This window comes from Panulirus ornatus, chromosome 26 (genome assembly GCF_036320965.1).
Source record: "Panulirus ornatus isolate Po-2019 chromosome 26, ASM3632096v1, whole genome shotgun sequence".
NCBI classification, from domain to species: domain Eukaryota; kingdom Metazoa; phylum Arthropoda; class Malacostraca; order Decapoda; family Palinuridae; genus Panulirus; species Panulirus ornatus.
Window position 1 is genome coordinate 12,322,005 of NC_092249.1, and position 12,656 is coordinate 12,334,660.

General features: G+C 41.6%; 1 protein-coding gene across 2 annotated transcripts in view; it reads right to left on the reverse strand.

Annotated features, from left to right (window-relative positions):
• Positions 1-12,656, reverse strand: part of LOC139757454 (acyl-coenzyme A diphosphatase NUDT19-like) — a 182,476-nt gene that overhangs the window by 160,183 nt on the left and 9,637 nt on the right. For both annotated transcript variants that reach the window (XM_071677981.1, XM_071677980.1), the window contains exon 2: positions 9,832-9,922. In XM_071677981.1, the coding sequence (XP_071534082.1) occupies positions 9,832-9,922 (91 nt within the window). The remainder of the gene's footprint in view (positions 1-9,831; positions 9,923-12,656) is intronic.

A 12,656-nucleotide genomic window follows, 5' to 3' on the forward strand; every position in this document is an offset into this window, starting at 1 on the left:
TTCATATTCACTGTCTCCCGCATTAGTGAGGAAGCACAAGGAAACAGACAAAAGAATGGCCCAACCCATCCACATACACATGTATATGCATAAATGCCTACACATGCACATATAGATACCTATACATATCAACGTATACATATATATACATACACAGATACATACATATATATATATATATATATATATATATATATATATATATATATATATATATATATATATATATATATATATATACATGTACATATTCATACTTGCTGCCTTCACCTATTCCCATCGCCACCCCACCACACATGAAATGGTACCCAAATCCCCTTGCACGCACACGAGGTAGTGCTAGGAAAAGACAACAAAGGCCACATTCATTCACACTCAGTCTCTAGCTGTCATGTGTAATGCACCGAAACCACAGTTCCCTTTCCACACATGCACATATTCATACATGCTGCCTTCATCCATTCCCTCCACCACCCCTCCACACATGAAATGACACCCCCTCCCCCAGCGTGCGCACGAAGTAGTGCTAGGAAAGGAAAACAAAGGCCACATTCGTACACACTCAGACTCTAACTGTCATGTGTAATGCACCGAAAACACAGCTCCCTTTCCACAACCAGGTCCCACAAAACTTTCCATGGTTACCCCAGATGCTTCACATGCTCTGGTTCAGTCCCTTGACAGCACGTCGACCCCGGTAAACCACATCGTTCTAATTCACGCTATTCCTTGCACGCCTTTCACTCTCCTGTATGTTCAGGCCCCAATTGTTCAAAATCTTTTTCACTCCATCCTTACACCTCCAATTTGGTCTCCCACTTCTCCTCATTCCCTCTGACACATATATCCTCTTTGTCAATCATTCCTCACTCATTCTTTCCATGTGACCAAACCATTTCAATAAACCATCTTCTGCTCCCTCAACCACACTCTTTTTATTACCACACACCCCTCTTACCCTTTCATTACTTACTCAATCAAACCACCTCACACCACATACTGTTCTCATACAATTAATTTCCATCACATCTACCCTCCTCTGCACAACCCTATCTAAAGCCCACACCTCACAACCATATTACATTGTTGAAACCACTATTCCTTCAAACATACCCATTTTTGCTCACTGAGATAATGTTCTCTTTCACACATTCTTCAATACTCCCAGAACCTTTACCCCCTCCCCTATCATGTGACTCACTTATGCTTCCATGTTCCATCTGCTGCCAAATCCACTCCCAGATATCTAAAACACTTCACTTTCTCAAGTGTTTCTCCATTTAAACTTACCTCCCAATTTACTTGTCCCTCAACCCTATTGAACCTAACAACCTTCTCTTATTCACATTTACTCTCAACTTTCTTCTTTCACACACTACCAAACTCAGTGACCAAATTCTGCAGTTTCTCACTTGAATCAGCCACCAATGCTGTATCATTACCAAACAACAACTGACTCACTTCCCCAGCCCTCTCATCCCAAACAGACTGCATACTCACCTCTCTCTCCAAAATTCTTGCATTCACCTCCCTAACCACTCTATCTATAAAGAAATTAAACAACCATGGGGACATCACACATGCCTGCCAGCGACCAACCATGACTGGGAACCAGTCACTCTCCTCTATTTCTACTCGTACACATGCCTTACATCCTTAGTAAAAACTTTTTACCTCTTCTCGCAGCTTAACTCCCATGCAATATACTCTTAAGATCTTCCACAAAGAATCTCTATCAACCCTATCATATGCCTTCTCCAGATCCATAAATGCTACATACAAATTCAACTGTTTTTCCAAGTATTTCTGGCGCACATTCTTCAAAACAAACACCTGATCTACACATCCTCTACCACTTCTGAAACCACACTGCTCTTCCCCAATCTGATGCTCTGTACATGCCTTCATCCTCTCAATCAATAACCTCACATACAATTTTACAGGAATACTCAATAAACTTATGCCTCTGTAGTTTGAACACTCACCTTTATCCCCTTTGTCTTTGTACAATGGCACTGTGCATGCATTCGGCCAATCCTTAGGCACTTCACCATGATCCTAATACATTCACTGAATATCCTTACCAACCAATCAACAACACAGTCATCCCCTTTCTTAATGAATTCTCCTGCAATACCATCCACACCTGCGGACTTGCCGGATTTCATCTTCTGTAAAACTTTCACTACCTATTCTCTCTTACCCAAACCATTATCCCTGACCCTTTCACTTCACACACAACCCCAACCAAAACACCCTACATCTGCCACTCTACCATCAAACACATTCAACAAATCATCAAAATACTCCATCTCATTTCATCACTAACTGTTATCAATTCCCCACTTGCCTCCTTCACTGATGTTCCCATTAGTTATTTTGTCTTACACACATTATTTACCTCCTTCCAAAACATCATTCTATTCTCCCTATAGTTTAATGAAACTCTCTCACCATAACTCTCATTTGCTCTCTTTTATAACTCTTTGCACCTTCCTCTTGACCTCCTGTCACTTTCTTTTATATATCTCCCAGTCATTTGCACTCCTTAATTGTATCATCCAAATGCCTCTCTTTTCTCTTTCACTAACAACCATACTTCTTCATCCCACCACTCACTACTTCTAATCTGCCCACCTCCCACCTTTCTCATGCCACATGCATCAGTGCTTCCTTGAATACATCCCATTCCTCACCCAATCCCCTCACATCATTTGCTCTCACCTTTTGTCATTCTACACTCAATCTATCCTGGGGATGGGGAGGAAGAATACTTCCCTGCACGTTGTAAAAGGTGACTGAAAGGGGTGGATGCAGGGGTGCTAGAAAACTTGCCCTCTTGTTTTACTTCTCATAAGGAGGAACAAAGAAAGGGGCCCAGAGAGGATTTTTCCCTCTGAGGCTCAGTCATCTGTTCTTGACTCTACCTTGCTAAAATGAGAAAAGGCAAATATGTGTGAAAAAATAATTGTTTTCATACTTGATCGCTGTTTCCCATATCAGTGAGACAGTGCCAAGAAATAGTTGAGGAAAGACACATCTACTCACATACACATGTAGAAATATATGCACATACACAAACAAATTGGGGTTTCTAAATGTGTGTGGATGTAACCAAGATGAGAAAGAAGGAGAGATAGATAGTATGTTTGAGGAAAGGAACCTGGATGTTTTGGTTCTGAGTGAAACGAAGCTAACGGGTAAAGGGGAAGAGTGGTTTGGGAATGTCTTGGGAGTAAAGTCAGGAGTTAGTGAGACGACAAGAGCAAGGGAAGGAGTAGCACTACTCCTGAATCAGGAGTTGTGGGAGTATGTGATAGAGTGTAAGAAAGTAAATTCTAGATTGATATGGGTAAAACTGAAAGTTGATGGAGAGAGATGGGTAATTATTGATGCATATGCACCTGGGCATGAGAAGAAAGATCATGAGAGGCAAGTGTTTTGGTAGCAGCTAAATGAGTGTGTTAGTGGTTTTGATGCACAAGACCGGGTTATAGTGATGGGTGATTTGAATGCAAAGGTGAGTAATGTGGCAGTTGAGGGAATAATTGGTATACATGAAGTGTTCAGTGTTGTAAATGGAAATGGTGAAGAGCTTGTAGATTTATGTGCTGAAAAAGGACTGGTGATTGGGAATACCTGGTTTAAAAAGCGAGATATACATAAGTATACGTATGTAAGTAGGAGAGATGGCCAGAGAGCGTTATTGGATTACGTGTTAATTGATAGACACACGAAAGAGAGACTTTTGGATGTTAATGTGCTGAGAGGTGCAACTGGAGGGATGTCTGATCATTATCTTGTGGAAGCAAAGGTGAAGATTTGTGGGGGTTTTCAGAAAAGAAGAGAGAATGTTGGGGTGAAGAGAGTGGTGAGAGTAAGTGAGCTTGGGAAGGAGACTTGTGTGAGGAAGTACCAGGAGAGACTGAGTACAGAATGGAAAAAGGTGAGAACAAAGGAGGTAAGGGGAGTGGGGGAGGAATGGGATGTATTTAGGGAAGCAGTGATGGCTTGCGCAAAAGATGCTTGTGGCATGAGAAGCGTGGGAGATGGGATGATTAGAAAAGGTAGTGAGTGGTGGGATGAAGAAGTAAGATTATTAGTGAAAGAGAAGAGACAGGCATTTGAACGATTTTTGCATGGAAAAAATGCAAATGAGTGGGAGAGGTATAAAAGAAAGAGGCAGGAGGTCAAGAGAAAGGTACAAGAGGTAAAAAAAAGAGGGCAAATGAGAGTTGGGGTGACAGAGTATCATCAAATTTCAGGGAGAATAAAAAGATGTTTTGGAAGGAGGTAAATTAAGTGTGTAAGACAAGGGAGCAAATGGGAACTTCAGTGAAGGGGGCTAATGGGGAGGTGATAACAAGTAGTGGTGATGTGAGAGGGAGATGGAGTGAGTATTTTGAAGGTTTGTTGAATGTGTTTGATGATAGAGTGGCAGATGTGGGGTGTCTTGGTCGAGGTGGGGTGCAAAGTGAGAGGGTTAGGGAAAATTATTTGGTAAATAGAGAAGAGGTAGTAAAAGCTTTACAGAAGATGAAAGCCGGCAAAGCATCAGGTTTGAATGGTATTGCAGTGGAATTTATTAAAAAACGGGGTGACTGTATTATTGACTGGTTGGTAAGGTTATCTAATGTATGTATGATTCATGGTGAGGTGCCTGAGGATTGGCAGAATGCTTGCATAGTGCCATTGTACAAAGGCAAAGGGGATAAGAGTGAGTGCTCAAATTACAGAGGTATAAGTTTGTTGAGTATTCCTGGTAAATTATATGGGAGGGTATTGATTGAGAGGGTGAAGGCATGTACAGAGCATCAGATTGGGGAAGAGCAGTGTGGTTTCAGAAGTGGTAGAGGATGTGTGGATCAGGTGTTTGCTTTGAAGAATGTATGTGAGAAATACTTAGAAAAACAAGTGGATTTGTATGTAGCATTTATGGATCTGGAGAAGGCATATGATAGAGTTGATAGAGATGCTCTGTGGAAGGTTTTAAGAATATATGGTGTGGGAGGCAAGTTGTTAGAAGCAGTGAAACGTTTTTATCGAGGATGTAAGGCATGTGTACGTGTAGGAAGAGAGGAAAGTGATTGGTTCTCAGTGAATGTAGGTTTGCAGCAGGGGTGTGTGATGTCTCCATGGTTGTTTAATTTGTTTATGGATGGGGTGTTAGGGAAGTGAATGCAAGAGTTTTGGAAAGAGGGGCAAGTATGCAGTCTGCTGTGGAGGAGAGAGCTTGGGATGTGAGTCAGTTGTTGTTCGCTGATGATACAGCGCTGGTGGCTGATTCATGTAAGAAACTGCAGAGGCTGGTGACTGAGTTTGGTAAAGTGTGTGAAAGAAGAAAGTTAAGAGTAAATGTGAATAAGAGCAAGGTTATTAGGTACAGTAGGGTTGAGGATCAAGTCAATTGGGAGGTAAGTTTGAATGGAGAAAAGCTGGAGGAAGTGAAGTGTTTTAGATATCTGGGAGTGGATCTGGCAGCGGATGGAACCATGGAAGCGGAAGTGAATCATAGGGTGGGGGAGGGGGCGAAAATTCTGGGAGCCTTGAAGAATGTTTGGAAGTCGAGAACATTATCTCGGAAAGCAAAAATGAGTATGTTTGAAGGAATAGTGGTTCCAACAATGTTGTATGGTTGCGAGGCGTGGGCTATGGATAGAGTTGTGCGCAGGAGGGTGGATGTGCTGGAAATGAGATGTTTGAGGACAATATGTGGTGTGAGATGGTTTGATCGAGTAAGTAATGTAAGGGTGAGAGAGATGTGTGGAAATAAAAAGAGTGTGGTTGAGAGAGCAGAAGAGGGTGTTTTGAAAGGGTTTGGTCACATGGAGAGAATGAGTGGGGAAAGATTGATCAAGAGGATATATGTGTCAGAGGTGGAGGGAACGAGGAGAAGTGGGAGACCAAATTGGTGGTGGAAAGATGGAGTGAAAAAGATTTTGAGTGATCAGGGCCTGAACATGCAGGAGGGTGAAAGGTGTGCAAGGAATAGAGTGAATTGGAATGATGTGGTATACCGGGGTCGACGTGCTGTCAATGGATTGAACCAGGGCATGTGAAGCGTCTGGGGTAAACCATGCAAAGTGTGTGGGGCCTGGATGTGGAAAGGGAGCTGTGGTTTCGGTGCATTATTACATGACAGCTAGAGACTGAGTGTGAACGAATGGGACCTTTGGTGTTTTTCCTAGCGCTACCTCACACACATGAGGGGGGAGGGGGTTGTTATTCCATGTGTGGCGATGGGAACAAATAAAGGCAGACAGTATGAATTATGTACATGTGTATATATGTATATGTCTGTGTGTGTATATATATGTGTACATTGAGATGTATAGGTATGTATATTGTGCGTGTGTGGACATGTATGTATATACATGTGTATGTGGGCAGGTTGGGCCATTCTTTCGTCTGTTTCCTTGCGCTACCCCGCTAACGCGGGAGACAGTGACAAAGCAAAATAAATAAAATAAATAAATACAAACAAATATATATATACACACACACACATACATATAAAAGAAAGCGGCAGGAGGTCAAGAGGAAGATACGGGAATGGATGAAGGTAGCAAGTATAAATATGTCATGTGTATATATGTATATGTCTGTGTATGTATATGTATGCATATATCTAATGTATAGGTATGTATATATGCGTGTGTGGGCGTTTATGTATATGCATGTATTTGTATGCAGGTTGGGCCATTCTTTCATCTGTTTCCTTGTGCCACCTCACTAACGCAGGAGACAGCGACTGAGTATAGTAAAAGAAATAATAAATACATACATATACGTATATATGTACATATACACATTCATATGCACTTGCCTTCACCCATTCCCAGTGGCACCTTGTCCCACAGGAAACAGCACAAATGCATGAAGAAAAAGATCAAAGAACAAATACATTCTCTTCTCCTCCCCTACACCTGATCACTGCCCCTGCATCAGTGAGGTATCGCCAGGACACAGACAAAGAAAGGCATCATCCACTCACACTCATTCTTTAGTAGTCATGGGCACCACATCATAACCATAGCTCCTTTTCTACATCCAGACCCCACAAACTTTTCCATGGCTTATCCCATACAATTCACATGCCCTGGTTCAGTTCACTGACTGCACATTGACCCCAGTATACCACAATGTTCAATACACTCTATTCCCTGCTTGCCTTTCACCTTCCTGCATGTTCAGGCCCCTATCACTCAAAATCTTTATCACTCCATCCTTCAATCTCCAATTTGGTCTCCTGCTTCTTCTTGATCCCTCCACTTCTGACACATATATGCCCTTTGTCAACCTTTCCTCACTCATTCTTTTCATATGCCTAAACATTTCAACATACTTTCTTGTGCTCTCTTAACCACACTTTTTTTTTCATTTCCACACATCTCTCTTACTCATTCATTACTTACCCTATCAAACCACCTCACACCATACACTGTTCTCAAACATTTCATTTGCAACACATCCACCGTCCTCTGCATGACCCTATCTATAGCCCATGCCTCACAACCATATTCCTTCAAAAATACCCATTTTTGCATTCCAAGATAACATTCACTCTTTCCACACATTGGTGAACAATCGACTCACTTCCTAAGCCCTCTCATCCCCAACAGACTGCAGATTCACCCCTCTCTCCAAGACTCTTGCATTTACCTCCCTCACAAACCCATCCATAAACACACCAAACAACCATGGTGACATCACACACCCCTGCCACAGACCAACTTCCACTGGGAACCATTCACTCTCCTCTCTTCCTACTCATACATACACCTTACATAAATGCTACATACAAATCCATCTGTTTTTCTAAGGACTTCTCACACATTCTTCAAAGCAAACATCTGATCAACATATCCTTTACCACTTCTGAAACCGCATTGCTCTTCCCCAAACTGATGCTCCGTACTTACCTGGTATACTTAACAAACTTATACCTCTGTAGTTTGAACACTCATGTTTGTCCCCTTTGCCTTTGTACAATTGCTCTACACATGTATTCTGCCAATCCTCAGGCATTTCACCTTGATCCATACATACAATGAATATCATTACCAAGCAATTAACAACAAAGTTACCCCTTTTCTTAATAAATTCAACTGCAATACCATCCACTCCCACCTCCTTGCTGCATTTCATCTTCAAAAAGCTTTCACTACCTCTTTTCTCTTCACCAACCTCTCTCCATGACTCTTCCACTTTGTATACCACCCTGATTATCTGCCATTTATTATCAAATGCATTCAACAGTCCTTTAAAATACTCCATCTCCTCACGTCATCACTACCAATTATCACTTACCCTTTGCCTCCTTCACCGATGTTCCCATTTGTTTGCTTGTCTTTCTCATAGTATTTACCTCCTTCCAAAACATGTATTATTCTCAACCTAACTCTCACTTGCCTTCTTTTTCAACCCTTGCACTTTCCTCCTGACCTCCTGCCGCTTTCTCTTATACCTCCCAAACATTTCCACTCCTTCCCTGTAAGTACTGCCTAAATGCCCCTCTTTTCTCTTTCACTAGCAACTTTACTTCTTCATCTTACCACTCACTACCCTTTTTAATCTACCTACCTCTCATCTTTTGCATGCCATTTCCATCTCTTGTACATGCCATCACTGCTACCCTAAATACCTTCAATTCCCTATCCACTCCCCTCAATTCATTTGCTCTCACTTTTTGCCATTCTACTCTCAATCTTTCCTGGAATTTCTTCACACAAGTCTCCTTTCCAAGCTCACTTACTCTCACCACTCTCTTCTCCCCGACATTGTTTTCTCTTTTTTGAAAACCCCTAAAAATCTTCAACCTTGTCTCTACAAGATAGTGATCAGACATCCCACCAGCCATCCCTGTCAGCACATTTACATCCAAAAATCTCTCTTTTACATGCCTATCAATTAATAAGTTATCTAATAATGACTGTTGATCATCTCTCTTTCTCACATACATATATCTCTCTTTTTAAACAGGTATTCCCAATGACCAGTTTTTCTTCAGCACACAACTCCACAAGCTCTTCACCATTTCCATTCATATCACTGGATACCCCATGCAAACCAATTATTCCCTGAACTGCCATATTACTCACCTTAACATTTAAATCACCCATCACTAATAAACGGTCTCATGCACCAAAACTGCTGATGTAATCACTCAGCTACTCCCAAAACACTTGCCTCTCACATTCTTTCTTCTCATGGCCAGGTGCATTAGCACCAATAATCAACCATCTCTTGGCATCCACTTTCAGTTTTACCCACATCAATCTATGAATTACTTCCTTACACTATCACACACTCCCACCAGAATAGTGCTACTCTTTCCTTAGCTATTGTCCGCTCACAAAACCCCAACTTTACTCTCAAGAAGTTTCCAAACCATTCTTCACCTTTATCCTTGAGCTTTGTTTCACTCAGAACCAGAACATCCAGGTTTCTTCCCTTAAACATATGACCTGTCTCTCCTCCCTTCTCATCTTGTTTACATCCACACACATTCAGACACCCCACCCTAAGCCTTTGAGGAGGATGAACACTCCCCACCTGGCTCCTTCTGTTTCCTCTTTTAATCTAATCATAAAGGGAGAGTTTCCAGCCCCCCACTCCCACCCCTATAGATGCCTTCTATGACATGCTGGGAATACAGAGGATATTTAGTGGTAACTGATCTGGGACTGTTTTATATGACAACTATCGTATAGTTATAACTGTTTTCTACAATTTGCTGGACTTTAAGCAGCAAGCAGCATTTAGGGCTGGATCTGTCCCACTTAGAACTGAAATATACCTGCAAAGTCAACAAAAAATTGCAGAACTCACCAGGGAAAACTGATGCACCTGGCATGAAAGAGCTCCTATTGTTACGTTTGAGAAGGAGAATGTTATAATTTGAGTCAGGAAATCCTCGCACCTGAAAATTCATAAAAAACTGAACATTTTGTGATGAAAGTGTAAATGATCCTGAACTTGACCAGGCATGTGGCTACACTAATCCTCACACTAACAAGATGGGTATGTTAATAAGAACTACCTTGGATATATTTCAAAAACTCTAGTACTTTGTATATCTTGTACAGTAATGTAAATATCCATATAAAGAAAGGGTGCATCATTATTTTGTCAATTATCCAAATATTCTAAAAAAATATTGTTTTTCATTTACCTTGTCAAAGATAAGTATAAATATCAAATAAAAATGATTACAAACAGTGATGGTGTGATTAAGATAAATTTCATCCTTACTTTCAGTATCACCCTGCACTCTGGATTAGTCAAAGGAGAAAATAAATTTTTCAGCGTGGAATTCAGTACCCTAGCTTGGCTCCTGTGATGGCTGCAGTTTCTTAAAGTTCATTCCACAAGTTCGCATAAACCACATTCTATATGCTTGCGAGTTCAACTGAAACAGATTTGTCCTACACTTCTTTACCTTATGTTAGAGTGTCAATTTTTTAAACAAACTTGAGCAGCTTTTTCAACATCCTATAACATGGTACATTATATAACTGTCTTACAATTAAAACTGGTTATTTTTTTTTTTTTATTTCCTTTGTCGCTGTCTCCCGCGTTTGCGAGGTAGCGCAAGGAAACAGACGAAAGAAATGGCCCAACCCACCCCCATACACATGTATATACATACACGTCCACACACGCAAATATACATACCCATACATCTCAATGTACACATATATATACACACACAGACATATACATATATACACATGCACACAATTCACTCTGTCTGCCTTTATTCATTCCCATTGCCACCTCGCCACACATGGAATAACATCCCCCTCCCCCCTCATATGTGCGAGGTAGCGCTAGGAAAAGACAACAAAGGCCACATTCGTTCAAACTCAGTCTCTAGCTGTCATGCAATAATGCCCGAAAACACAGCTCCCTTTCCACATCCAGGCCCCACAGAACTTTCCATAGTTTACCCCAGACGCTTCACATGCCCTAATTCAATCCACTGACAGCACGTCGACCCAGGTATACCACATAGATCCAATTCAGCTCTATTCCTTGCCCACCTTTCACCCTCAGGCCCCAATCACACAAAATCTTTTTCACTCCATCTTTCCACCTCCAATTTGGTCTCCCACTTCTCCTCGTTCCCTCCACCTCCGACACATATATCCTTTTGGTCAATCTTTCCTCACTCATTCTCTCCATGTGCCCAAACCATTTCAAACACCCTCTTCTGCTCTCTCAACCACACTCTTCTCATTTCCACACATCTCTCTTACCCTCACATTACTTACTCGATCAAACCACCTCACACCACATATTGTCCTCAAACATCTCATTTCCAGCACATCCACCCTCCTGTGCACTACTCTATCCATAGCCCACACTTCACAACCATACAACATTGTTGGAACCACTATTCCTTCAAACATACCCATTTTTGCTTTCCGAGATAATGTTCTCGACTTCCACACATTCTTCAAGGCTCCCAGGATTTTTGCCCCCTCCCCCACCCTATGATTCACTTCCGCTTCCAAGGTTCCATCCGCTGCCAGATCCACTCCCAGATATCTAAAACACTTTACTTCCTCCAGTTTTTCTCCATTCAAACTTATCTCCCAATTGACTTGACCCTCAACCCTACTGTACCTAATAACCTTGCTCTTATTCACATTTACTCTTAACTTTCTTCTTTCACACACTTTACCAAACTCAGTCACCAGCTTCTGCAGTTTCTCACATGAATCAGCCACCAGCGCTCTATCATCAGCGAACAACAACTGACTCACTTCCCAAACTCTCTCATCCACAACAGACTGCATACCTGCCCCTCTTTCCAAAACTCTTGCATTCACCTCCCTAACAACCCCATCCATAAACAAATTAAACAACCATGGAGACATCACACACCCCTGCCGCAAACCTACATTCACTGAGAACCAATCACTTTCCTCTCTTCCTACATGTACACATGCCTTACATCCTCGATAAAAACTTTTCACTGCTTCTAACAACTTGCCTCCCACACCATATATTCTTAGTACCCTCCACAGAGCATCTCTATCAACTCTTATCATATGCCTTCTCCAGATCCATAAATGCTACATACAAATCCATTTGCTTTTCTAAGTATTTCTCACATACATTCTTCAAAGCAAACACCTGATCCACACATCCTCTACCTCTTCTGGAACCACACTGCTCTTCCCCAATCTGATGCTCTGTACATGCCTTCACCCTCTCAATCAATACCCTCCCATATAATTTACCAGGAATACTCAACAAACTTATACCTCTGCAATTTGAGCACTCACTCTTATCCCCTTTGCCTTTATACAATGGCACTATGCACGCATTCCGCCAATCCTCAGGCACCTCACCATGAGTCATACATACATTAAATAACCTTACCAACCAGTCAACAATACAGTCACCCCCTTTTTTTAATAAATTCCACTGCAATACCATCCAAACCTGTTGCCTTGCCGGCTTTCATCTTCCGCAAAGCTTTTACTACCTCTTCTCTGTTTACCAAATCATTTTCCATAACCCTCTCACATTGCACACCACCTCGACCAAAACACCCAATATCTGCCACTCTATCATCAAACATATTCAACAAACCTTCAAAATACTCACTCCATCTCCTTCTCACATCACCACTACTTGTTATC